Source organism: Gigantopelta aegis, chromosome 4, assembly GCF_016097555.1.
Source record: "Gigantopelta aegis isolate Gae_Host chromosome 4, Gae_host_genome, whole genome shotgun sequence".
NCBI classification, from domain to species: domain Eukaryota; kingdom Metazoa; phylum Mollusca; class Gastropoda; order Neomphalida; family Peltospiridae; genus Gigantopelta; species Gigantopelta aegis.
In genome coordinates, this window is record NC_054702.1 from 40860077 (window position 1) to 40887905 (window position 27829).

Genomic DNA, 27829 nt, shown 5'->3' on the forward strand with positions numbered 1-27829 from the left:
TTTATACCAAAGGTTGTGCTACTTATATGATCTGCTATGGTGTTGGATCCTAAGGAGTGGAAACTCGACGAGGTGGTACCCTTCGAGTTTCTGCTTGGAATGCATGTTGGTGGTATATTTGAGGGGGTTCTACGGTCTTTCGTGTACATGCATATGGTATACTCTGTTACGTTTTGCACTAGGGAGTAAACTGGGTGCTGTTGTGTCCGGTACCGGTTGGTTGATACTCAGCACTGGATACCCACTTATGAGTGTACATGTTAGAAGAATTGCCCTTGTTGTGGTTCACCCTCTGGGGTAGTACCCCTGAATTGGATCATATGCGTGCCAGCCATGTTTGTGTTATAAACTCGTGTAATAAATATGGCTGCAGCCGATTTCTTCCAAGTGCTGTGTTAATTTTTTATTATTAGAAAATATCTTAAAATCAATACATTTTGTGTATCATTTGCACGAATATGCTTCTAAATTAGTTAATTTAGATTATATGCAGTAAACTAAATTATAGACGTTATATTTATGCTATTTTCAAACCATTCGTCTTAGTACAGTATATACAAATAACGTTTTGTGTCATGACAAAGATACAAAACTTATATATGTATTTATTATCCACATAGTTCAAGATATTCAGGGAAATATAACCAGTATGACCCATATGTGTCATCATGATTTCACGTGCACATCGAATGACGTCATTTTGGAAAGCGGCGTCATAACTTAATGTGGCTTCCCCAGTGTAAACGGTATCACAATGTTTTTCGTCGTCTCTTTTTAGTCACGTTTGAAATGTTTTGACATGATCCTAGCTTGCTATTCATGAAAATAATGTTTTGGATAATGTGGATAATAAAGGAATTATTACACTCGCATGTGAATCGTACTGACTTTACGAAACTCGTGTCAGGATTCATGTATTACACTCGCTCTCGCTCGGGCAATACAATAATTCTGACAATCAGTACGACACACACGCTCGTATAATAATCTCTATTTATGAATTAGAGTTTAGAAACGTTTTTTTAATATAAAAGGCTGCTGTCATCTTACGAAAACAAACGACATAATATATGATGTCATACTGCAAAAGACTTGCTTGGTTGATGGTCCTCGATTTACGTACAAAAACTGGAAAATGAAGATTTTCCTACTATTCCTGTTGGATTGCAGAATAAATAAAATAATTGGTTTCTACCTTAAGATATCGACTCTATCCTGCTCAAGTCAAATGACCGATATCTTAAAACAGTAACCGGTTATTCTCTATACCAAGAATGTTCATTTTCACCCATAACATATTTCTACCTACTTTCTCGTAAACCTTCCTGAAGTCAATAAATGCACAGTAGGTAAACTTTGTACACTGGTCTGCAGTCCTCCTGTTGTTTTTCGAAACCCATTGTATGTAAATGTACAATATTAGCAAATGTAGTTTATTTTTAAGTGAATATTCATAGCACAATGTGTCAGAATAAAGAAGAATGTACCACATAAGAAAATGAGAATATCCTCACGATAATTTAAAATTTGATACACAATACCAAGTCATTCAAAATGCTGATTATATTTTAATTCCGTTTGCGAATTTACTTAGAAATAATATGTGTGTTGTTATTATTAGTGTCAAATAATATGATGGACAATTTTTGAAATATAGCTGTTTTTATAGTTGACAAGGAATTGTTATTCAGAATCTAAGATAAACATGAAGTTTAATGCCAGTAAAGCGTGGACTGCATTGTCGAATGCAGGGGCGTAGGCTGGGGGGAGGGGGGTTCGGGTGGTGCAAAAACAAAATAGAAAAAGGTCCACTTGGGATCATATTCGAACCTCTCTCTCCCCCCCCCCCCCCCAGGTCCAGATCACGCTACGCCTATTCTCAAATGATGATGATGATGATGATTATAATAATTGGATCTTCTCTGCGTTTTACAATTTCGCCCCCTCGGTGACCTGAAAAAGATAGAACGTTTTTTTTTCAGAGTAACCAGAAAATGGAAATCGTGGCTAAAGTTATCCTAGATGAGAACTAATTTTTACTCAAACAAGTAGCCCCCCCCCTCTCTCTCTCTCTCTCTCTCTCTCTCTCCTCCCCCCCCCCCCCCCCCCCCAGAAAATACTTTAGGGCAGTTGTCCCATTTATAATCACAATAATAAAATATAGGTAAAATAAATGTTTTGTATAGCATTTCAAGTGTTTTCCTACTCAAACGGTATTTAATACTTCGAAGGCAATTTATCATTGGACTGATGTTTTTAGATAGTTATTCCATTTTACAATGCTATTGACCTTTACTCGGAATCGTACGATCCAAGTGCTTATGATTTTTTACATTTTTAATCTTAGCATCTTTTAAGAAGAGGTCTGGTTCGAGATAAGCCCGATGTTTTCGAAAGAAAGTAATTGATTTAGTTTTCTCTAGAGGAAGCGTAATTTTCGATTTATCAGCCCAGTCTGATATTTTACGAAGATCCATAACAATTATACGATAAATAGACTGACGACCTTCTAAAACTGTATAAAGGGAAGTATCGTCTGCAAATAGTTTAATATTGCAAGTAATGTTATCGACTATATCGTTAATATATACCAAGAATAAAAGAGACCCCAATACTGATCCCTGAGGAACCCCTGCCTGAACAACTTTAAATTCTGAAGTGAACCCATTTATAGGCGTGCATTAAGTTCTACCTTCTAAATAACTGCTGAACCAATTAATAACCTTCCCTGTGATTCCTTATGACTGCAGATTTAAATAGTAACCCTTTATGACAAACGCGGTCGAAGGTCATACTAATATTACAAAATATTGCTTTGGCAGGCCTTGGCCTAAAGGTTATAAAATCTAATAATAAAAAATAATAATAAAAAGAGAGAAAAAAAAGCATTTTTTTGTATTTAAACATCATTTTAGTGTCGTTTTTAAAATCATGAGCAATATACTGTGAAATATACACTTATGAAAACTACATTATATCCCTTAATGAACAAAAAAGTTGTTTTGTTTAAATCATTAAACAGAATCAGGGGTATTGCCAATTTATCATTAAATAGCGATTTTAGATGTATTTGTCCGGTGGACAAGTGATTAACAATGTTTGGGTAGAGTTAAACCCTGGTTTAAAAAACGTGTTATCCAGAAATATTTAAAACTACGACATTAATATGTGACAGAATAAAGTCTCATACGTGGCATTATATGCAATTTTTGTTTTTTTTTCCAAAACAAATAAATAATAATAATAATAATAAAATAAAAAATAAAAAACATCCCTAACTAACTAACTACCTACCTACCCACATTTGAACCTGCTGGTCGGGAATAGACAAACAAACAAACAAACAAACAAAACAAATATATATATATATATATATATATATATATATATATATATATATATAATGTTTAAAAATCTAACCACCATCACCAAAAAAACCCAACCTATTCTACCTACAGTAACTTGTTAGATACGATTCCAGAAACACACAATACTTTTTTTTAAAAGGCCTAATCTCGTAATGAAGACTTACAAAATAGTATTAAAACCGTTTTCGCATGTAGAACTGCTAATCGTACGATTCTGAAGATTGATATCGCATATTTTAATACATAAAATGGCTGTAACAATCTTCGATAGGTGTCATTTTGAAGAATCTTTTTTTTTTTTTTTTTTTTTTTTTTAATGAGTTTATTGCCCCCAGATCAGTTCACAGTGTCAAGGTTGGGGAGCCTTGAATCATTGCCTTACATAATACATGTATATATTCATACACATACACATACATATATGTACATTCATACATCGCATATTATGAAAGTTAATTTCAATATAGAGAATATAGTAAATTAAAATTTATTAATCAATTACTTTAATACATTAAATAATTATATTAAAATATACTTTGTTTTCCATTATTGTTAAATAGATAACAAAATAAATCATTTTAAATTGCGATGTTTAAAATGTTGATGGTTTTACAATGTTTTTATACACTACTGAAACAACTTCTAGTTAAAATTTATTAATCAATTACATTAATACATTAAATAATTATTAAAAAAAAAATCCATTATTGTTAAATAGATAATTAAATAGATCATTTTAAATTGCGATGTTTAAATAGATCATTTTAAATTGCGATGTTTAAAATGTTGATGGTTTTACAATGTTTTTATACACTACTGAAACAACTTCTAGTTACCTACATTTGAATCTGTTTAAACACAATACATAAATATGAATACAATAATGGTTTTGATCTGAGGGGGACAGGGTAGAGAGAATGGACAGATGAAATGAATGGGAAAAAAAGAGGAAAGATAAACAGAAACTAAAAAAGAGAGAAAGAAGCATGTATTATTTACTCGTATTGTAGATTAAGATTGGTTTTCTGGTTCTACTGAAGTTTTCGTATATCCAAGCAAGCCCAGATTTTCCTTTAGGTTAACAAAATGTGCAGTTATGAGATTGAAGAACGTAGTATCAATTAATTTTCTGATTTTCAAGCAAAATGATTCACTCATTTCTCCCAATGTTCATTAAATTTGTCATACTGGCAATTTTTAAAATAAATACATCTTTCTATTTGGAATTTAGTTTTCAGGATATTTTCAATGGCCTTTTTGTGCAAACTTTGTTTAAGTATTTTCATGTTGTAAATGTAATATTTTATATTGACAGTTATCCAGTTTACTACGTATCTTAGATCACCATCTGTCATTTCAAACATAACTACATTTTTGCTTAGTGGGATGCAAAGACCAGTTTTTTTCAAAAATCCATGTTTTAACTGCTTCCCAAAGGTTTCTTACTTCAATGCAGTCGTAAAAAAAGGTGTTGCAACGTCTCCGGTTCATTATTACAAAAATAGCATTTGTTTGAATCAACGTAATGTATCATATGAAGACAAGTATTAGTAGCCAGAATTCTATGTAACAGTCTGTATTGAAACCACCTTAAAGTTGTATCTTTTAAACAATAGAAAGGTAGAGCATAGTATTTGTCCCACGTACAACAGTCGTATGTCAATCCTTTGTTTGCATATTTTATCTGTGACTTTGGAGTTGCGTTTTTTTTTATTCAACATATTGTACAGATCTTTACATCCTGCATTTGTGTTCAGTAGAATTTTCATTTTGAAAGGTAAAATTGGAATTTTAACAGATGTGAATGTTTTGTTATTAATACTGTTTAATGAACGTAGGAAAGATTAACAGTTACAGCGACTTTTGGCAGCAGAGGACGCGCGCATGAAAGGTAGAATTTCATATACCGATGAATTAAACGTCTTGTTGATTGTGGAGTAACTGGACATGCCAAAGTTACCTCTTTCCCATCGTCCATAGATTTGGAAATAAAGTTATAAAAATCAGCCAACAGATAAACTGTTGAATCACCTGAACTAAATCCAGATTGCAAGTGAGATATTGCAGTATTATCAAGAAAAAAACTTAATAAATGTTTAAATATACATTTTTCAAATACTTTTGACAAGTAACTTGTGAGAGCCACTGGTCTATAATTGTTGCATAAATGAATGTTTCCTTTCTTATAAATATAGAGAAACAATGCACTGGTATTATATTAGAGTACAAAAAAGACAACATTGATCTATTAATAGTAATTACTTTATTGTTACTATTGTTATTCTAGCGGAATCATCTGAGGACCTACAAAAATCATTAAATGTTGTTGTTTTTTCAGAATATTGTGAAAAATGGAGATTAAAAATAAATATTGAGAAATCTAAAATACTTCATTTGGTTCAAAACCATCAAGAAATAAGTCATTTTATATTAAAGATATCAAATTGAACATTGTTGATACATACAAATATTTAGGCATTATATTTTCTAGAACTGGATCATTTGTTGAAGCCAAACCAATTCTTATAGCGCAGGCTAAAAAAGGAATGATGTTGATAGTACTATTGTCCCAATTCTCCTGTATTTCTCAGAAATCTGGGCCCGTATTTATCAAAGAACTGAAGTTTTGACGTAAGTTTAAACTTAAGTTTTTGAAATTGACTTATCTAAGTCAAAAACTTAAGTTGGTATTCATCAAACAACTTAAGAAAAATGTAAGTAAGTCAGAGAGAAAACTTAAATCAGTTGTCGTTAAGGAAGTATTTCCTATTTATAAACATCCGGTGGAAATCTTTTTGAGAAAAAAAAAGAGGTAGAAATACATTATATGTGTTCTAATAACAGCAATATTTTTCCAGGTAAACAAATAATGTTAATTTAACTAATAAAAAAAAGTATTAAAACCACACATTTTGCTTCTAAAGACATCAAAAATTTGATAGATAACACTTTGACTGAATAAAATATTTAATTAATGTCGGAAAGACACACTTTTGCAAGCCTATAATGGCTAGATCAACACGTTTTCTTTTAGCACCGGTTAACACGGCTTGGCACGACTTATTATGAACGAGCTCGTAGACTAGCTATCTTATCAACAAAAAGCTTACACATTTTTATATAAAGGCTGCAATACATACCTCATAGTAATTTATGAATCCATAAATTAAATAAATGTTTTATTTTACGATTAACGTAAACACAGAAGCTTATTTCGAATTTCCCTCCGAGTGACACCAAACAACAACTGATCACATGACGTATTTTCAACTATAGACTGAGTATAGTCTGTTTCACAGTTAACCATTCTTAAATGTGCTGAATGAAAACATTTATAAAGTATATTCACAATAGACATGTTTACTTTTCATCAATCTTGAAATCGTTGTTTGTTGTTTTTCTTCTCTGTTTTGTTTTTGTTTGTTTGTTGTTGTTTGTTCTGTTTATATATATAAGACATGTATATATAATATTTCACTTTTTTTCAATGGTTCAACATAAGTAGATCATAAATGAAAAAATAAATATGTGTTTGCAAATTTACATTTACCATACCTTCTCTCAATCTCCCCACCCTCCTTGTCACTGCCATGAAAAAAACCTCTTACTATCGTGACTTAAAATTGCTGAATTTCCCTATCCGTAAGCTGTCCGTAGAATGATCGAATATATAGACACACACGGAGAGACGCGTAAATGAAATCTCCTCAAAATTATTTGCTCAGAAAGTGATTTTCCCATAGTACACCTTACAGACGCTTCGCACCTTCGTGAGTGGCTTACCATAAGCCTAAACGACCCCCCCCCCCCCACCACCCCCATCCCCACCCTTTCAAAATCCTAGCTACGGGCCTGCTTTATTACGCCCCTCTAAACAACTCCCAGTCCCACGGCTTATATTACCGTGCATCCAATGAGCATTGTTTCTTCGAACTGTAATATTATTTTGGTTAATAAATTATTTACGACACTCATTTATGACCGAAGTAATCAATTCTGTTATATCCATATCAGCAGATAAGATAATATGAAGCTCAGTACTATAAACTTATATAATGCACATACAAATAGCATCTTAATTTATTTTCAGCTAAGAGGAACGGTAAAGAAAAAGAAACTTCGCTTTTTCTAAAAATATTTATTATCAAATAAAACCTAACTGCAAGCTGTTTGCATGTATTCATGGCGGGACGTACTCTTAGCTCAGTGGTAAAGCGCTCTCTTGCTGCGCGGTCGGTCTAGGTTCGATCCCCGTCGGTTGGGGCGTTGGACTATATCTCGTTCCAGACAGTGCACCACGACTGGTATATCAAAGTGCTACTCTGTCTCAGGGGCCCCTGCGTGTGCTGTAACCTCACCGTGGTGCAGGGGTGTAACATTCTCTTTGAGAATGGCCAATACAGCACAAATTGAAGTTTAGAGTAAAATTCGGTGTCCGTAAAATTTTTGTGATATTTGTATTTGTATTTTTGCACAGTTCTTTACACTGTTTTTGTTTAAACCTTGAATTTTTATATTGATGTTGATCATCACTTTATTTATTTGCATTACCATAGTTTGACACCCAATAGCCGATGTATTTTTCGTGCTGGGGTGTCGTTAAACATTCATTCATTCTGTCTCAGGGATGGTGCATATAAAAGACCCCTTACTATATGTCAAATTACCAAATGTTTTACATCCAGTAGCCGATGATCAATAAATCAATGAGCTCTAGTGGTGTAGTTTAACGAAATAAATTTTAATTATTCGGGTTTTTTTCCGCATAAATTCCAAGTTTGTTAATTACCCTTACTATTCTGACAGGCTTTTATTGTTTGCTTATTTACCTTAGAAGACAGAAAGAAAGAAATGTTTTATTTAACGACACACTCAACACTTTTATTTACGGTTATATGGCGTCAGACATATGGTTAAGGACCACAGAGATATTTAGAAAGGAAACCCGCTGTCGCCACTTCATGGGCTACTCTTTTCGATTATCAGCAAGGGATATTTTTATATGCACCATCCCGCAGACAGGGTAGTACATACCACGGCCTTTGATATACCAGTCGTGGTGCACTGGCTGGAACGAGAAATAGCCCAATAGGCCCACCGACGGAAATCGATCCCAGACCAACCGCGCATCAAGCAAGCACTTTACCACTGGGCTACTTACCTTGGAAGAGAGAAAAAGTAGTTGAAGGGTTGGTTCCGTCTTTCGGTTCCAGTTGGATGATGATCCTGCCCTCTCCGCCATATTCCTCGCAAGTTCGTTTTATATCGGGGTGAAATTCTTGATTCGTTTTGACTTTATAAGGAATCAACTTGAATTGCCCGTTCTTCAATGTAAAAATAATTATTATATTAATTGATGCTCCACCAAAACGAAAAAGGCACAGGCAAAATGTCACAGGTGAAAAACACACACGTTAAAATAGGACAGGTGAAAAACGGAAGGATGGGGGTGAGGCGCTTGTAATTAAGGCAAACACCAAAAATGAGAAGTAATTAAAAACATTTACTGTTATATTTTTTCATATACCGGTAATGTAATGCCTATTGCATTAGTAATGATTTCTTACTGGTATGCATGGCAGCTAATAAGTACAAGCAGTTTTTGTATAAAACTATAAATGTTCATATGGGAACGTTTGCGTACCACATATCATGTTTAATCCAGAGTTCATCATTATATGTATCATTACGACCTCATAGTAACATCATATAACGTGTGTTTGTGTAAATGCATGCATGATGCATGCCTGCTTGTGTACATGTATTGATGTATGAATATCTATATATTGTATGTATGTCGAGGTTGACTGTTACATACATAGATATTAACGCACTGGCGCAGGGGATAATTAAATCCTTTCTGGCCTCACAAATTGTCCCATGCCACTGCTGGGACTCGCACCTGTGGCACCGATTTGCCCGCAAATTGTAAGACTAACCACGATACGCTCTGAGCTATCGAAGCTTCCATAAAAGGAAGTTTCTTTAACTCAACCATATGCATGGGGCCTACAATCTACGCGGTCGATCCCGCTTACGTGCATGAAACAGTGGGCAGACCTGGCACTGGCTAGTATGTATTGATGTATGAATATCTATATATTGTATGTATGTCGAGGTTGACTGTTACATACATAGATATTAACATACTGGCGCAGGGGATAATTAAGTCCTTTCTGGCCTCACAATTGTCCCATTCCGTTGCTGGGACTCGAACTTATGGTACCAAATCGCCAGCAACTTGTAGCCTTGCCACGATACGTTCTGAGCTATTGAGGCTCTGTAGGCATATATGTATGTATGTATGTATGCATGTATGTATGTGTTACTGAGTGCGTACATACATACAACATACATACATACATACATACATATATACATACATGGATGCCTCAATAGCTCAAAAGGTATCGCGGCAAGTCTGCAAAGTTGCGAGCGATTCGATGCCATAGGTTCGAATCCCAGCAACGGCACGGGAAAATTTGTGAGGCCAGAAAGGATTTGATGATCCCCTGCGCCAGTGCGTTAATATCTATGTATGTAACAGTCAAAATCAACATACATACAATATAGAGATATTCATACATCAATACATACATACTTACATACATACATACATACATACATACATGCATACATGGATGGCTCAATGGTTCAAAAGGCACCGTGGCAAGTCTGCAAAGTTTCGGGCGATTCGGTGCCATAGGTTCGAGTCCCAGCAACGTTAATATCTATGTATGTAACAGTCAACATTCATATACATACAATATATAGATATTCATACATCAATGCATACATACATACATACATACATACATTACAACCTCATACATACATACTGTACATATAAGGATGACTCGATAGCTCATATGATATCGTGACAAGTCTGCAAGGTGCTGGAGATTCTGTGCCATAGGTTCGAGTCCCAGCAACGGTATGAGACAATTTGAGAGGCCAAAGAGGATTTAATTATCCATTGCGCCATTGCGTTAATATCTATATATGTAACAGTCAAATCCGCAGTAAATAGATATTCATACATCAATGCATACACATACACGTACACACACACACACACACACACACACACACACACACACATATATATATATATATATATATATATATATATACTCTTCAAAAAAAGAAACGCATAGAGCATATTTTTCATAACATTAATTTTGAAATAACACAATAGTAAATGTTTTAGTATTATCTTATTCTATAGCTAGTGGATATGATATCATGCAATTCTGAAGCTGACAAAACGCATGATTTGACGTCAGCACGTGCAAATATGTTTTTCACAATATCCATAATAATGGTTGCAGAGCTCACATTTATCACGTACAAATCATGCACGTACAGCACGTGCACTACCCCTTGACAGAAAATTGAGTTACATTCACACACGCATTGTCGATAGTGTCGCTAGTAACGTTGAAATTATGCCCAGGCTGACAGAACCACAACGTAACAACGCAATTGGCCGGATGGAAGCCGGGGAATCGCAATCAACAGTTGCACATCTTTTCAACACATCTCAGAGTACAATATCTAGGCTTTGGCACCGTTATCAGCAAACTGGAGTGTCACGTGACCGCCCCAGATCCGGTCGTCCCAGAATTACCACACCGGCGCAAGACAGATACATACGTCTACGACATTTACGTGACAGATTCCTAACTGCTTCATCATCAACTTCTGCCATACCTGGGATGCGAAGAATTTCGGACCAGACCGTAAGAAACGGTTTACGTGAAGCCAATATCCGAGCTAGAAGACCAGCTAGACGGATAATTTTAACCGCGCAACATAGGCGTCTAACGGCTTACATGGTGCAGACGTTGTCTGATATGGCGTCGACAGCAGTGGCGAAGAGTGGCTTTCAGCGACGAGTCGCGTTTTTTGCTTCAACGCGCCGACGGCAGAGCTAGAGTTTACCGACGACGTAACGAGCGCTATGCCAATAATTGTGTGCGGCAGGTGGACAGATATGGAGGGGGGAGTGTTATGGTATGGGTGGCCATCACTTACACTGGCAGAACAGACCTTGTACATGTCCCAGGTCATCTAACAGCTCAACGTTACTGCAACGAAATTCTCCAGCGTCACGCCATACCTTTCATCAACGCAGAAAATGTCATCTTCCAGCACGACAATGCACGACCACATAGCGCACGTATAAAATCAGACTTCCTGAATCAACACAATGTCGGAGTGATGCCATGGCCTTCAAGATCACCTGATCTTAACCCCATCGAGCACCTGTGGGATGAACTAGATCGACGTTTACGGCAACGTAACCCTGCGCCACAAAGGCTACCCCAGCTGCTCCAGGCTTTGCAACAAACATGGGCTACAATTCCCCAGCCTGAGATTCAAGCATTATTTGATTCCATGCGTAGGAGGTGCCAAGCCGTCACTGCTGCTCATGGGGCTCATACTCGATATTAGTGTCCATGACCGTGACCTTGATACGGTGGCCTAATCCTGTTGATTTGGTAGACGATTTCATTCCAAGTGATGATCTGATCATGTTTAACAAGTTTTAATTTTACTGCTCTGGTATTGAGCAAAGATATGATGCTATAAATTTGCAATCCAATCCTAACATATACCAGTTATGCGTTTCTTTTTTTGAAGAGTATATATATATATATATATATATATATATATACTCTTCAAAAGAAGAAACGCAAAACCACATTGTCGTAACATTTGGAGAATTGATTTAATTATTGAATGGTGAGTCCGATAATTACCAAATGTTGCAGGATTGTTCACAATTCACTCTAGTCCATTGTGAGTAAGTGATAGGACACACCACCAAGGTCAAGGTCATCTGGAGTCAATACCGGGTGTGGCCTCCGCGTGTGTTGACAACTGCCTGGCACCGCCTGCTCATTGAAGCAACCAGAGTACGGATGACGTCCCGGGGGATGGTGGCCCACTCGGCCTGCAAGGCTGCTGCCAGCTCGGGCAGGGTCTGGGGCTGTGGTTGTCGCTGTCGGAGGCGTCGGTCCAACTCGTCCCATAGATGCTCAATTGGGTTCAAATCCGGTGATATCGATGGCCAAGGAAGGACATTAATGTTGTTGTTCTGTAGGAAAGCCGTTGTGAGACGTGCTGTGTGAGGCCTGGCGTTGTCATGTTGGAACACTGCGTTGGCGTTGGCCATAACTGGAACGATGTGTGGCCGGAGGATCTGGTCAATGTAGCCCTGTGCATTCAGGTTGCCCTGCACGTGGACCAGGTCAGTTCTGCCAGTGTGTGAGATGGCTGCCCACACCATGACACTACCTCCGCCGAATCTGTCCACTTCCTGCACGCAGTTTTCCGCATAACGTTCACCACGACGCCTATACACGCGACATCTTCCATCATGACGTCGGAGCAGAAATCGGGACTCGTCACTGAACCACACCTGTCTCCATCGCAGTTGAGGCCATTGTCGATGAATCTGGCACCACTGCAGTCGGAGTCGACGGTGTTGTGGTGTTAAGATGACACCTCGAACTGGACGTCTGGCACGAATTCCTACCTCACGTAGGCGGTTCCGTACGGTCTGGTCGGATATCCTGCGCAAACCTGGTATTGCTGCGGCTGTGGAGGTGGCAGTAGTCAATCGTTCCCGAAGGTGGCGTACCCGGATGTAGCGGTCCTGCCCGGGGGTAGTGACCCGTGGTCGAACGGATCTAGGGAGGTCACGTGTTGATCCATGTTGCTGGTAACGGTCCCACAGTCTGGATATTGTGCTTGGGGACACATGGAATGCCCTGGCAACGGCCGTTCTGGATTCGCCTGCGTCTAGTCGGCCGATGGCATTGTTTCTCTGCGGTTCACTGAGACGTGGCATGTCCTGGATTGTCAACTGTCGGCCAGATATAGAGGCCAGGCAAGCGAACACCCTGCACTTTTATACTGTCGGTGTTCATGTTGCACGTGCAGACAACGCACGTGCAGTGGTGACATGGTTTGCACGTGGCTGCGTTTTTGCGAATATTCACATTTTGGAACTTTATTGTACAGTAACTGCGTTTTATCGAATGTAACCGTGGGAATGTGTTTGGGACATGCAATGACCTTATATTCACAAAGCATGAACCGGTAGGAAACATAAAATCGGAGTTATAACCCATTTGTACCCTTTTGCGTTTCTTTTTTTGAAGAGTATATATTACTTTTTTAATTGTTGTATTCTTACCGACGGTCTATCATTTGGCTCCTCCTTTGTCATATCGACGACGTAACATACGTCCTTGTTATCTTCTTTTATCACAACCCAGAAGCCCTATAAATGTGGCAATTGCCATTTATTAATAAGCAAATCATTAATATATACGTGTGTGCTCTCGTTTGTGATTGTGTGTACGTACGTGCTCATGCATGTGTATATATATGTGTATCTGTGAAACCTGTCTAAACCGGTTCCTGAAAAACCGGCCAGGTTTCATGGTCCCGATTGTTTTAAATTCTAAAACACGACCCGCTAAAATCTGTATGCAGTCTAAATCAGACAAATATTTATATAACGTCCCCGGCGTGATCCGGTTTAGACAGGTTTCACTGTGTGTGTGCGTGCGTGCGTGCCTGCGTGTGTGTGCGTGCACGAAAATACACATTGGGGTTTTTAATACTATATTACTGGTGATGTTATAAATATACTCTTCGAAATTGGTAATTTTAAACGCATGCCTACCAAAGATGATTGGATACTATTCTGATATTCAATATAAGATTAAAATGAATGTTGGAAATTAAAAAAGTACCCGGTTGTTTTTACATGGTCCTCAACTGGGAGTTTATCTGAGAAATGTACAATAGCATACGTGTTCTTTTAGTGGTATGGCAATTTCGCTGCGTTGACCATCTCTGAAAATGATCTGCTCTCCGTTGTCCTTAATTTCAAAGTTGTACTTGTGGCCGTCCAGGTCTTCAAATGTTTTATTTCGCACCTAAACGAGAAATATAATTCTCAAACTCATTACATTATAAATATGATCACTATAGTTATAATTGGTGAAATTTCAAATATTAAACTACTGTTTTGTCATTTTGTGTGTGTTGGTTGTGACTCTGCCCGCGTTGCCTCACATGCCTCAAAGAGAAATAGAGAAACAGAGAAAGAGGATATCGAAGGATGAAGAAGAGTTGAGAAAAATTAAATAAAGAAGTTTTCGAATAATTGATGTCTAACATAATGATTAGTTCTTCTAATTGGTGTCAAATTGGAAAGAAAGAAAAGAAAGAAAAATGAATATATGGTTCAATTAACGACACAATCAACACATTTGTATTTATAGCTATATGGCTGCGGACATATGTTTAACGACCACGCAAATAATGAGAATGGATCCTGATGCTACCTCGCCTTAGGCTACCCTTTGTTTTCGATATTGTATCAAGGGAGGTTATATGCACCATCCGACAGACAGGATAGTACACATATACAGGTTGTGGAGGTCACAAAAACGTCCAAGGGAAAAGGATATAATATTATATTGAGAGAAAGACGGATAAATAGAGGCATACAGACAAACACATAGCGAGAAAGCGGGAGGGGAAAATTTGGATGATAGTTTCAAGTACTGATTTATCATATTTCCTTTGTGAATATGCTACCACTATTACCTCTATCACAGACAGTGCGGTTGAACATTGTAGCAGGAATGCAATTGCAAAGAAGATTTCAATCTGCAAATAGAAATGTTTTCCATTTACTTGAGTGTACTGTGTACGAAAGCAATTTACTTAACGTGCGGACTCATTTCCTGTCTGCAAAATATACATATACAATTGTGAGTGTGCGTGTGTGTATGTGTGTGTGTGTATACACACACACACATACACACACACACACACACACACACACACACACACACACACACACACACATATATATATATATATATATATATATATATATATATATATATATATATATATATATATATTTATTTATATATAATTACCAATTATTATTGGGGGCAATATAAGGTTTTATGGACTGAAGAAATTAATACTGAACTCGGCAGTTGGCCTCGGTCCATAAAACCTGATATTGCCCGAAATATGGTCAATAATTGTTTTATTACATAATGACATCCATAAGACTCGTCCATTCCTGTTTTGTTCATCAGAATCGAAACGCGCCAATGCTTATAATAAACAGTTGCAACATTATAAAGACAAAAATTCACTTTAGGGACACTATGACCAGCAAGAGTGTCAAAATCGTATTAATAACCAAAAAAAATTGATAAATCTGAATATACATTTATACTGAACAATTGCCGATTACCTCAAAATGCATTCTTTATTTGTAGCTTAAAAACTAGTGAGTACCGAATCCAACTGCGTTTTGATGTATCATGTACGTTTCCAAATCTGCAAGTAATATAACCGAGTACCGACCTTGTTTTTGTGTGGAAAGACAGCAAAGTGTTTTGTCACAAGTTTGTTGTTGTTTACATTAAAATTAGCAGTTGACTTTGCATTACGTTTCCTACTCATTAATTGGATATAATTGTTTTATCTTCTTTGTTTTCATTTGGGCAAGATCACTTTTGATGGGACCGGTGGGAACGACTAAGGGCAATATCATTATTTACGGAAGGTCACGTAACTGGTTTTCGACAAATAGGAATATATATATATATGTATGTATGTATGTATGTATGTATGTATGTATGTATATATATATGTATATATATATGTATATATATATGTATATATATATATATATATATATATATATATATGGTGTAATTCAATCATTTACATGTTTTAGACCTTTGTTGTGCCAAGGTAAATATTTCGTTATCATTTTAGCTGAATAAAAGTAAGTATTGTTGTTTGTATAAATTGTTTTTCAGTTTTTGAAATTATGAGCATATGTTGTAATGTAAGTATCTGTACTTTTTCTGATATAAAATCACTTAATATTAAACATGTAAGCTGTTGGTATAGTTCGTTTGATGTTATTAATATTTTTGTCAATGCTACTTTTAAATATCTGCAAAATGACAAAGGATAAATTATTTTAAGGCCACCATTAACGACTCAATCAACACATTTTTATTTATAGCTATATGGCTGCGGACATATGTTTAACGACCACCATACGTAAGTGACACGAAGGAAGGAGTGCTTTATTTAACGACACACTCAACAAATTATAATTACGATTATATGGTGTCGGACATATGATAAAGGACCATACTGATTATAATGAGAAAGAAAACCCACTGCCACCATGGAATTGGCTAGTCTATCCGATTAGCAGTAAGGGATCTTTTACATGCAGCATACCACAAACAGTATAGTACATACCAAGGCCTTTGTTACACCGGCGGGGTGAGACGTAGCCCAGTGGTAAAGCGCTCGCTTGATGCGCGGTCGGTTTGGGATCGATCCCCGTCGTTGGGCCCATTGAGCTATTTCTCGTTCCAGCTAGTGCACCACGATTGGTATATCAAAGGTCGTGGTATGTGTTATACTGTCTGTGGGATGGTGCATATAAAAGATCCCTTGCTGCTAATGGAAAAATGTAGCGGGTTTTCTCTCAAAGACTATATGTCAAAATTACCAAATGTTTGACATCCAATAGCCGATGATTAATAAATCAATGTGCTATACTGATGTCGTTAAACAAAACAAACTTTTTTTGTTACACCTGTTTTGGTTGTGGGGTACTGGCTGGAACGAGATATAGTCCAATGGGCCCATCGACGGGGATCGATCCTAGACCGACCGCGCATTGCCTGAGAAGCAATGAGTCGTAGGATTGCTCTGCCTTGGTGGACTTTGGTTTTTTTTTTCTCATCCCATCCAGTGCCCCACGACTGGTACATTAGAAAGCATGAAGTATTGATCTTAAAAACTCTTGATTGGGAAATACTTAATATATGTCTCTCACCAAGTGGTTAGTTACTTGGGCTATCAGTGGCATGCAAATCGTTTTGAATTTTGTACAAAGCGTGATGGGGCTTTTGTGAAAATAAATCCTTAATGTTTGCCAGTGATGAACAAGGTTACACATGAAGGTCAAAATGTGAATTAAATGAATTGTTTTTAGAAATACCCATCAAATACCCAATCACTTCCAACAAATAAACGACTTGTAGCTCCTGCTGTAATATTACTACCTTTATTTTAATATCGGGGCCGAGTCATTTCAGAAGCGTAAATGTCATCAATGTTCGAGCAATTTCGTTATATATAATAAATATAAAGCAACTTACCTGCATGTTCGGTTTGTACTCTGCGGTGTCGCGAAGTTCTGATCTCTATGTGCAGCAGTGGTTCCGATTTTAGTGTACAGATCCCAGCAACAGTCAGCTTTATTGTAGACTGGTGCTAAACCTTGCACCCTCCGAGGTGCGAGGTTCCGTATCATTCCATCTGGCCATTTACAGCTAGGACCGTCACCTGTGAACTGATATGTCTGTTTTCATCAGGCGCCGCACACAAAAACAAACAAAAAACTGTTTTACTGTTACCGATCAAGTGTTATGCGAAATATGTGCATTCGCTGTTTGAAAACAAAAGTAAATATTTCGTCAGATTCTGACATGAAAACAGCTGCAACCTGCAATCCAAACTCTCTATACGGCAATTCCTCGAAAACATCACCCTCGTAATGGTTTTTGATATATCAATTTCAACTGGAATAACTGGTACAGTTTAAAAGCTATGAAACCATCAATTCAAATTTGATTTATTAAAGGGACATTCCTGAGTTTGCTGCAATTTGTAAAGATGGCATTGACTAACAGAGACTTTTTTACGATTGTAATTACATATCAAATTTATTTTGCTGCATAAACTATTAGCAGCTGTATATTAAACACCAACTATTTCATATTATGAGGTTTTGGGTGGGATTGTTAAGGGTTTTTTTCACTTTTGTATTTGTAAGCTTGTATATATTTGAATTACGGAAGCGTATTAGTGCCACCACACGCAATAAAATAATTCTATTTCCTAACAAATAATGTTGGAAAAATCAACTTTAATGTTGGAAAAATCAACTTTAATTTTGGTAAAATCAACTTTAATGCTGGAAAAATCAACTTTAATCTTGGTAAAATCAACTTTAATGCTGGAAAAATCAACTTCTCTTTCAAGAAATTCCTCACATGTCCTGCCTAATTTTTATTTCTGGAGCATGGTTTGTACGGAAGTGTATTAGTGCCATCACACACAATAAAATAATTATATTTTGCAACATTTAAACTTGGAAAAATCAACTTTAAACTTGGAAAAATCAACTTTAATCTTGGAAAAGTCAGCTATAATCTTGGAAAGATCAACATATAATATTGGAAAGATCAACTTTAATCTTGGAAAAATCAACTTTAATTTTGGAAATATCAACAACCATTAATATATTGAATAACAATAGAAAGAAATATCACACTATTGTAAAAGGGACACATACCTTTAATATATTAATTAGCAAACGAAGTTTAGATAGAAATATTACACAGTATTGTAGTAGGACCCGTACCTTTAATATATTAATTAACAAAGTTTAGACAGAAATATCGTACAGTATTGTAATAGGACCACGTACCTTTAATATATTAATTAACAAAGTTTAGATAGAAATATCACACATTATTGTAATAGGACCACGTACCTTTAATATATTAATTAACAAAGTTTAGATACAAATATCACACATTATTTTAATAGGCCCACATGCCTTTAATATATTAATTGACAAAGTTTAGATAGAAATATCACACAGTATTGAAGTAGGACAACGTACCTTTAATACATTAATTAACAATATTAATATATTAAAGGTACGTGACCCTGTGTCACGGGGATCCTACAATACCCGTAACTGAATGAAACACGATTATCCAAATATCTCTCCTAACTGTATATCTATTAGATCTCTCTGTAACGGGCAGTTCAAAACCCGCGTGGCTCGTCTCTAGGTATGAACAGAGATAAGATCTTATATAAAATATATATAATATAGCACGTTTAGTTCACTAGAAAACACAACAAAACACAATACACTTTGGAATCTGTATTAATACTACGCTGACAAATATACTGCCGCAGTAGTTAATTAACAACAACAAATAATAACAACCCAGAACTGATCACTTAATTAGTTAATCTCTAGGTGTCTAGTTTACACAATATTCTAAACACTTCACTGTGATACAACACCCACACGTGTGATAATTGAGAAACGCTTCCAGGGGAACTTAATTAATAAAGGAATTACAACTCTATTCCTAACTGGTTAATTTTTAATTAACCCTTAACTACTCATTCAGTAACCTTGTAATATAGAATTAATACTGGTACCTATCACAATAAAGACAATAACCTACGGTTTACCTAGGTCCTCTAGGATGACTGGTTAAGCTTTATATATATTAGAACAGTGAGCTTACAGTTTACTGCGTCAGATTACCGGCAGCACCGTCTAAATAATATTGGTATAATACAGTATTAAAATATTTAAAGTCACATCAATCACATCAAGGTTATACAACAGAGCAGAAATAATATATAATTACCAGTCCGGACGGACAACGTTCCCCCTGGAAGCCTTCCTATGTTTCTCCCCGATAACTCTAAATCCTATCTATTTATTCAAAAATCTCAGAGACAGCGAATATCGCCTGGGGGCACAACGCGGCACCTCACGTATCATGAGATATTGCCACCGAGACCAAGACGCCAATTTTCCTTAGATGGCCAGACTTGCTGACGCCTAGTCGCCAAATCATGGTCGTAAAAACCGCACTCGCGGAGGTATTACTTAACTACTGGCCACATGGCCTCCGCATCTGGTCTGGGTGTGTATTGAAAACAGAACGACCACCGTCGCGCAGAGGTATTACGTAACAAAGTGCCCACCTGGACTTAAGTGCGTATTGGAACTGCACACGGCCCTCTAAAACAATTAATATCGCCACAGGCGAAAACAAATTTAAGAGCATGTTCCGTCACACCCTGTCATAATATTGTGATCTCGCAATCTAAACTTAGTTTATTAATTAATACAGTAAAGGTATGTGGTCCTATTACAATTGTGTATTTCTATCTGAACTTAGTTTGTTAATATATTAAACATGAGGTCCTGTTACAATAGTGTGATATTTCTATCTAAACTTAATTTGTTAATTAATGTATTCTAATGGTGTACTATTTATATCTAAACCTAGTTTGTTAATTATTATATTAATGTAACGTGTATATTAAAACACTGTTTGATATTTCATATCTAAACTTTGGTTTGTTAATCAATATATTAAAGGTTGTTGATTTTTCCAAATTTAAAGTTGATCTTTCCAAAATTATATGTTGATCTTTCCAAGATTAAAGTTGATTTTTCCAAATTTAAACTTGGTTTTTGCAAGATTAAAGTTGACTTTTCCAAGTTTAAATCTTGAAAAATATAATTATTTTCTTGTATGTAATGGCACTAATAGGCTTCCGTAATTGATTATATACATTTTTGCTAAAATAAATTACAATATATTTCCCTTTTTGTTAATATCTTTCGCTTTTCCTATCGAAAACACGTAACGTCATGATATATTTCTTCCGATGAAACCTTTCCAGAAAATTTTCTTGACCATAGACATTTAAAAAGAAATTTGAATAAAAATTACCTTTATTTAATTATTAAATAAACATTATTTGATAATACTGGTGTGCAAACATACCTGACAAAGCGATTCTTTAAAAAAATAAAAAATCGCACAAAAACAAAACGAATCGAACGCCGTTAAATTTGAACTTCCACTCAATGACAGAACATTGTGTAATCATTATTTAACTTCGTATTCAATTCGTTTTAGATATTTTTATTTTCACACCCCCTTTTTATAGGTACAGTTGTTTAAATTACTTTTCTTTTCTTTTTTTCAGTTTTCAAATACGATCAGATGCATTGGTAATCATCAAACATAAATACGAAGAAACGAGACAATGGGAGATGATTTAATCATGAACTTTTACAAAAAAAAGAAGTAAATACGATTTTATATAGTTTCACTATAACTAAAATACAGTGAAAATATAACTTTTCACCGGATATCACTTTTATGATATCCATAGATTGCTATGTATATAATAAATATGGATATTTGTCACATCCAGTAAAACAAAACGAGTCCAAAAGTTAAGTTAAAATTTGTTTTGTTTAACAACACTACTAGAGCACATTGATTTATTAAGCATCAGCTATTGCATGTGAAACATTTGGCAATTTTTACATATAGTCCTAAATACGAAACCCGCTACATTTTTCCATTAGTAGCTCTGATTTGTTTTATGTGCACCATTCTACAAACAGGATAGCACATACCACGGCCTTTGATATACCAGTCGTGGTGTACAGGGACGAGAAATAGGCCAAATGGGAATCGATCCTAGATCAAGCGAGAGCTTTACCACTAGTCTACCCTCCCCCACCCCCCGAAAAAAAAAATGTTTTTTTGTTTTGTTTTTTTTTAAATTAATAATAATAAATAAATAATATTAAGTGAAATTGTATCTATCTTAAAGTTTGTTAAAGGCACCACAATATTTATAGAGAATGAATTAAAGGACAAAATAAGAACGAAATGGAAACAAATCACGTTGGAAGAAATTAGCAAATTGATTCTCTCGTGGTGAAAAACGTTCGAAGGCAATCTGAGAGCAAGACGATGGACATATACAAAAGTAGTTATAACTTCGCTTACCTTTTGGCGTCGCATTTTTTACTTATAATTATTGACTTATAATTTTGAATCTGTTGTTATTTTAACAATATTTTACCTATGGCCTAAAATATTCACTGAAGGTGGCAAATATCCATGTTTTAATGGGTGTGAAATGTCAATTCTATAATTCTATATTCACTATGGTTATCTTCTTCTTCTTTTTTCCTTTTTTTTTTTGGTGGCGGTGGGGGGTGGTTGCATCCGATATATCTCTGACTTGTAGATATGCAAAATATGGCAGTTTATGTCACCCCAGCTGAAGGATCACGTGAGCGATCCGTTTTCGTATGTCATTGTGTGACAAAACACCGGCCTCGGTGACGTCGTGGTAGGCCATCGGTCTACAGGCTGGTAGGTACTGGGTTCGGATCCCAGTCGAGGCATGGGATTTGTAATCCAGATACCGACTCCAAACCCTGAGTGAGTGCTCCGCAAGGCTCAATGGGTAGGTGTAAACCACTCGCACCGACCAGTGATCCATAACTGGTTCAACAAAGGCCATGGTTTGTGCTATCCTGCCTGTGGGAAGCGCAAATAAAAGATCCCTTGCTGCTAATCGGAAGAGTAGCCCATATAGTGGCGACAGCGGGTTTCCTCTCAAAATCTGTGTGGTCCATAACCATATGTCTGACGCCATATAACCGTAAATAAAATGTGTCGAGTGCGTCGTTAAATAAAACATTACTTTCTTTCAATTCCAAAAACAAATTAGTGGTAAGTTTGTTAATGCCATTACTGTTGAATCCTCAGTTTGTACCTAGGGAGGGTGTGAAGTTATGTTATGTTATGCATTGTTATGTAGTAAATTGCATTTAAAGTGTTATTTCTTTGACTACTTCTCCAAGTTTATTGGAAACTTTCTTGACACATGAGACATATATTTGTGAATTTGGTCATTCTAACCCACTTCTAACTCTTTCACCTTCCATGGCACTCGGGGGCGAGGCCCAAAAGAGAAAAAATAAGCTACATTTTTAACAAATCTTCTTCTCAAGTTGCTTTTGTTGGAAGATTTCTTGGCACACGGAGAAACGAATTTATGACTAACAGACTAACAGAGACTTTTTAACGATTGTAATTCCATATCAAATATTTTTCTGCATAAAATATTAGTGGCTGCATATTAAACGTGTTTTTGATCGTTCTAATATTTGTACTAGGTTAAATTTCATTTTATTTCCTAAAATATTTTTATTTGAAGACAAAATCCAGTTTGGGCTTCTTACAAATATTAAGAAGACCAGAAACACATTGAATACACAGACACTGATATTCTAAACAACAAAATATATTTAATATGTAAGTGTAATCGTAGAAATATGTTATTAGTCGGAAACATCTTACAATACAGCAAACTCAGGAATGTCCCTTTAAGTGGTGGGGAAATTAAGCTAATTTTAAAAAACGTTCTTCTCAAACTCCTTGACCAATTCTAACCACCTTTTATTGGAAGCTTCTTTGGCACATGGAGAAAAACAATTCTAAATTTGGTCATTCTGACTTGAGAAATGGGCCCAAAATCGGGAAAGTAAGTCTATTTTCACCGATTAGTCTTCATACAAAGGTCAATAGATGGTTTACTAGCATTGTTACTATAGTTATATTTAAACTGTTGTTTCTTTCACTTATTCTCAAAATCTACTTGACCAATTCTAGATAATATTGGTGAGAAGCTTCCTTGACTCATATAGAAAAAACATTGTGAATTGTGTCATTCTGATAATACACGCACGCACGCACACACACGCGCACACACACACACACACACACATAAGGGCCTGGGGAGCATGGCCCAAAACGGGAAACCATTAAGTAATTTTAATTAAATTCTTTTCCATAAAAGGGGCGGGACGTAGTCCAGTGGTAAAGTTCTCGTTTGATGCGCGGTCAGTTTAGGAGCAATCCCCGTCAGTGGGTCCATTGAGCTATGTCTCGTTCCAGCCAGTGCACTACGACTGGTATATCAAAGGCCGTGGTATGTGCTATCCTTTGCTACTAATGGAAAAACATGTAGCGGGTTTCGTCTCTAAGGCTATATGTCAAAATTAACAAATGTTTGACATCCAATAGTCGTTTATTAATAATCATTACGTGCTCTAGTCGGTCGGTTTAGGATCGATCCCGGTCAGTGGTCCCATTTGGTTATTTCTCGTTCCAGCCAGTGCACCACGACTGGTATATGAGGCCGTGGTATGTGCTATCCTGTCTGTGGGATGGTGCATATAAAAGATCTCCTGTTACTAATGGAAACAAAATGTTGCAGGTTTCCACTCTATGACTGTCAAAATTACCATATGTTTGACATTCAATAGCCGATGATTAATAAATCAATGTGTTCTAGTGGTGTCGTTAAACAAAACAAACTTTGGCACATGGAGAAATAAATTTGTGAATTTGGCCATTCTGACCCCTCTCCCTCAAGCTGGGAAGGGCCCAAATGGAAATAATTTAAAAAAACAATGTATTTCCTTCAACTACATATATAAATGAATAGTCTTTATATGTGTAAAAGACATTTATAAGTTTTGTCAGTATTTGTAGGTTGACCCATTTTTATTATAGGTTTTACGTTGGTTATTTGAAGCTGGGGAAGAAGAAGTTTTTGTTTAACGACACCACTAGAGCACATTGATTTATTAATCATCGGCTATTGGATGTCAAACATATGGTTATTTTGACAGTCACAGAGAGGAAACCGGCTACATTTTTTTTCCATTAGTAGCAAGGGACCTTTTATATGCACCATTCCAAAGACAGGATAGCACATACCTTTGATATACTAGTCGTGGTGCACTGGCTGAAACAAGATATAGCCCAGTGGCCCACTAACGGGGATCGATCCCAAACCGACCGCGCATCAAGCGAGCGCTTTACCACTGGGCTACGTCCCACTCCTTGAAGCTGGAGATGTCGACGAGTTCGAGACCGGGGCTGATCTTACTTTTGTGGAATCATGTGGATAATGGATTGGTGCAACAGATTTGAGACCCAGAAGTCGTCAACACAGGCTGTTGGATGGCCACGTTGAATTTTATTATTATTATTATTATTAAAAAAACATTTTGTTTCGACTAGAACTTATAACTTGTGCGAAATGGAGTTAAACGCGAAAATTGTACACGCAAAGTTGCTGCTGCCGTTGCAAAAGTAACACATATATATCTTATCTTAAGACAAGACAAAAAGTACGGACATAGTTTGTAAAGTTTAAGAAGTAATTTTATAATTATTACCAGAATATTTACTTGAAATACTTCTTTAAAAAAAAACCCAACTAACTAAACAACCAAAACAACACCCACCATCTCAAAACCCGTATTTTTACAAATACAACTAGCGAGAGAACAGATGTATATCACTAAAACAGTAAAACGTGTTTTGTAACCAGTGATAGAAACTGATACGTCACTTCACATGTGATGGTTTTTAGCTGTAAATGTCCATACCTGATGTCGGGACGCCTCTCACCTCGGAGGGCGCACGTGCGAGCTTTAACACCCCTCTGTAATACATATGCCGCGATCTGAACTCAATGTTTCCACTGTCAGCAGCGGGGGTCATAGTGCGGCTAAGTTTCGTCACCATAAAAAGCTTCCCACCTGCCACAGGTGTGGACATCCCGTAGCTCTCCTTGTACCAGACCTTTACAATGCCCTAACTGACTCAGCCGGCACATAGCACACGACACCAGGTGCCACCACTACCAGAAAGCGCTCCGCAAACTAAACAGAACTAGTGAGCAACCAAACAAACCAACTAGCCAAAAAGCCAACTTCAACAGTTAACTTAAGGAAAAACTTAAAACAAATACTCTATCAGAAGTCAGCCAACTTAAATCAATCATCCAAACTCTAGTTCAGGAAATATCAACAATCAAATCTAACCTAGATATTCAAAAAAATTAAAATAAAATTAATAGCAAAATTTAAAAACATCGGGCCAGCGTTATGGGAGATACGTCTCCATACGCCCCCGCTAATAACTCAAACATAGGAAATAAGGCCATAGCTTACTCCAATGGAACGCTAGAGGCCTCCATTCAATGGGGCATGGTGTTGAGCTCACCCAACTGATAAGCACTAGCAACAAGCCAGATATAATTTGCATTCAAGAAACTTGGCTAGGCTCTGCCGATAACTCAAAAACAAATAAAACTAAAACTTGTAAAACATTTAAAATTCCGGGTTATACCAGCTATTATGCTCATAGGAAAAACAGCACTAGAGGTGGACTAGCCACACTAATAAAAAATAATATACCACACTTGGAAATTAAATATCACCCTACTAATAACAACACATAATACTATGCCGATCGACGTTATTAATGTTTATAGTCCTCCAGGATCTGCTTAGAGTAGCTGAACCATTCAAAACTATAATAATCTTATAAATAAAAACAATAATATAATTTTAGTCGGTGACTTTAACTGCCATAACACACTGGGGAGGGGGGGGTGTGTGTGGGAGAGTCCTAACACCGACCCACAGGGCGAAATCTTTGAAGAATTTATTAATAATAACTTGGTATGTCTTAGCGACGGCAGTATCACTTACATATTTGATATCAACAACAGTACTTCTGCCGTTGACCTAACTTTGATGTCAGCTAATATAGGAGCGAATGCGCAATGGGAATTAATGGATACCCTTAATAGCGACCATTTTCCCATTCTAACCAGTTACAGATGCAATACCAACTTCTCTGAGGAAGAAATTTTTATTCCAAAATTTAAATTTTCAAAAGCTAACTGGGCTGGCTTCACCAGCGACTGTAAGACAGTAACACTAGAGGATAACCTAAACATTGATAACGCCACCGCTCAACTAACCAATAAAATAATAGAAATAGCGGAAAAAAATATTTAAAAAACAAAACCTAACACTAAAACTAAACCAGTTAGTTGGTGGACTGCCAAAATTAAAGCTAAATGCAGCTTCAGGAACAGAATGCGCAAACTTTACCAAAAAAACAGGTAACCAAGACTATCACACTAAATAAAATAGCTAAAGCAGAAGTAGGTAAACTCATTATAGAAGCTAAAAGGGCCAGCTGGCACACCTTCTGTGGAGAAATTAATCATAGAACTTCAGCTAAAGAAATGTGGGGCAAAATTATAGCTATACAAGGATACCGCACTAGACCCACAGTCCTTCAAAAACATAACCCAGCAATTACTAATAAACAAAAAGCAAATTTACTTAGCTCTACTTTCGGCAAAAACAGTTGTAATTAGAACTTCCCTAAGAAATTCTCAGAAAATCTTTTAAAATCTAATACTCTACCAACCAATAACTCAACCTTTTTAACTCAACCAAATAATGACAATCTAGATTATAATCAACCACTAACGCTATTAGAACTACAATCGGCACTAAAAGCCATGAAAAGTACAGCTACAGGCCTAGATAAAATCAGTTATACTTTACTCCAGCACATGTCTGATGTGACACTTAATGTGGTGTTGTCGCTCTTTAACAGAGTCTGGGGGGAGGGGCAGTTGCCTGCCGCATGGAAACATGCTGAATATTTCAGTCTTCCTAAAGCAGTTTATTTGTTTGCATTTACCATAGTTTTTTACCGGCCTCGGTGGCGTCGTGGCAGGCCATCGGTCTACAGGCTGGTAGGTACTGGGTTCGGATCCCAGTCGAGGCATGGGATTTTTAATCGAGATACCGACTCCAAACCCTGAGTGAGTGCTCCGCAAGGCTC

The 27829-nt window shown here is 36.5% G+C and overlaps 2 protein-coding genes across 2 annotated transcripts in view; both read right to left on the reverse strand.

Annotated features, from left to right (window-relative positions):
- The window catches only part of LOC121370560, a 407496-nt gene that overhangs the window by 30744 nt on the left and 348923 nt on the right, over nucleotides 1-27829 (reverse strand). The gene's annotated exons all lie outside the window — the stretch shown is intronic.
- On the reverse strand, nucleotides 1553-17712 carry LOC121370559. Its single transcript, XM_041495868.1, has 6 exons — nucleotides 17615-17712; nucleotides 15003-15065; nucleotides 14201-14326; nucleotides 13576-13662; nucleotides 8530-8692; nucleotides 1553-1953 (listed from the first exon to the last, which is right to left on the reverse strand). The coding sequence occupies exons 1-6, from the start codon at nucleotides 17618-17620 to the stop codon at nucleotides 1880-1882; spliced, it is 519 nt and encodes a 172-aa protein (XP_041351802.1). The 5' UTR covers nucleotides 17621-17712; the 3' UTR covers nucleotides 1553-1879.

What these genes read in the sequence shown, in the direction of transcription:
- LOC121370559 (XM_041495868.1), bottom strand. An exon ending in AGCCAAATGATAGACCGTCG is followed by an intron (nt 8,693 to 13,575) that starts GTAAGAATACAA and finishes TTTACATTGAAG; the next exon opens with AACGGGCAATTCAAGTTGAT. An exon ending in TACTTTTTCTCTCTTCCAAG is followed by an intron (nt 1,954 to 8,529) that starts GTAAGTAGCCCA and finishes TATCTTTTTCAG; the next exon opens with GTCACCGAGGGGGCGAAATT.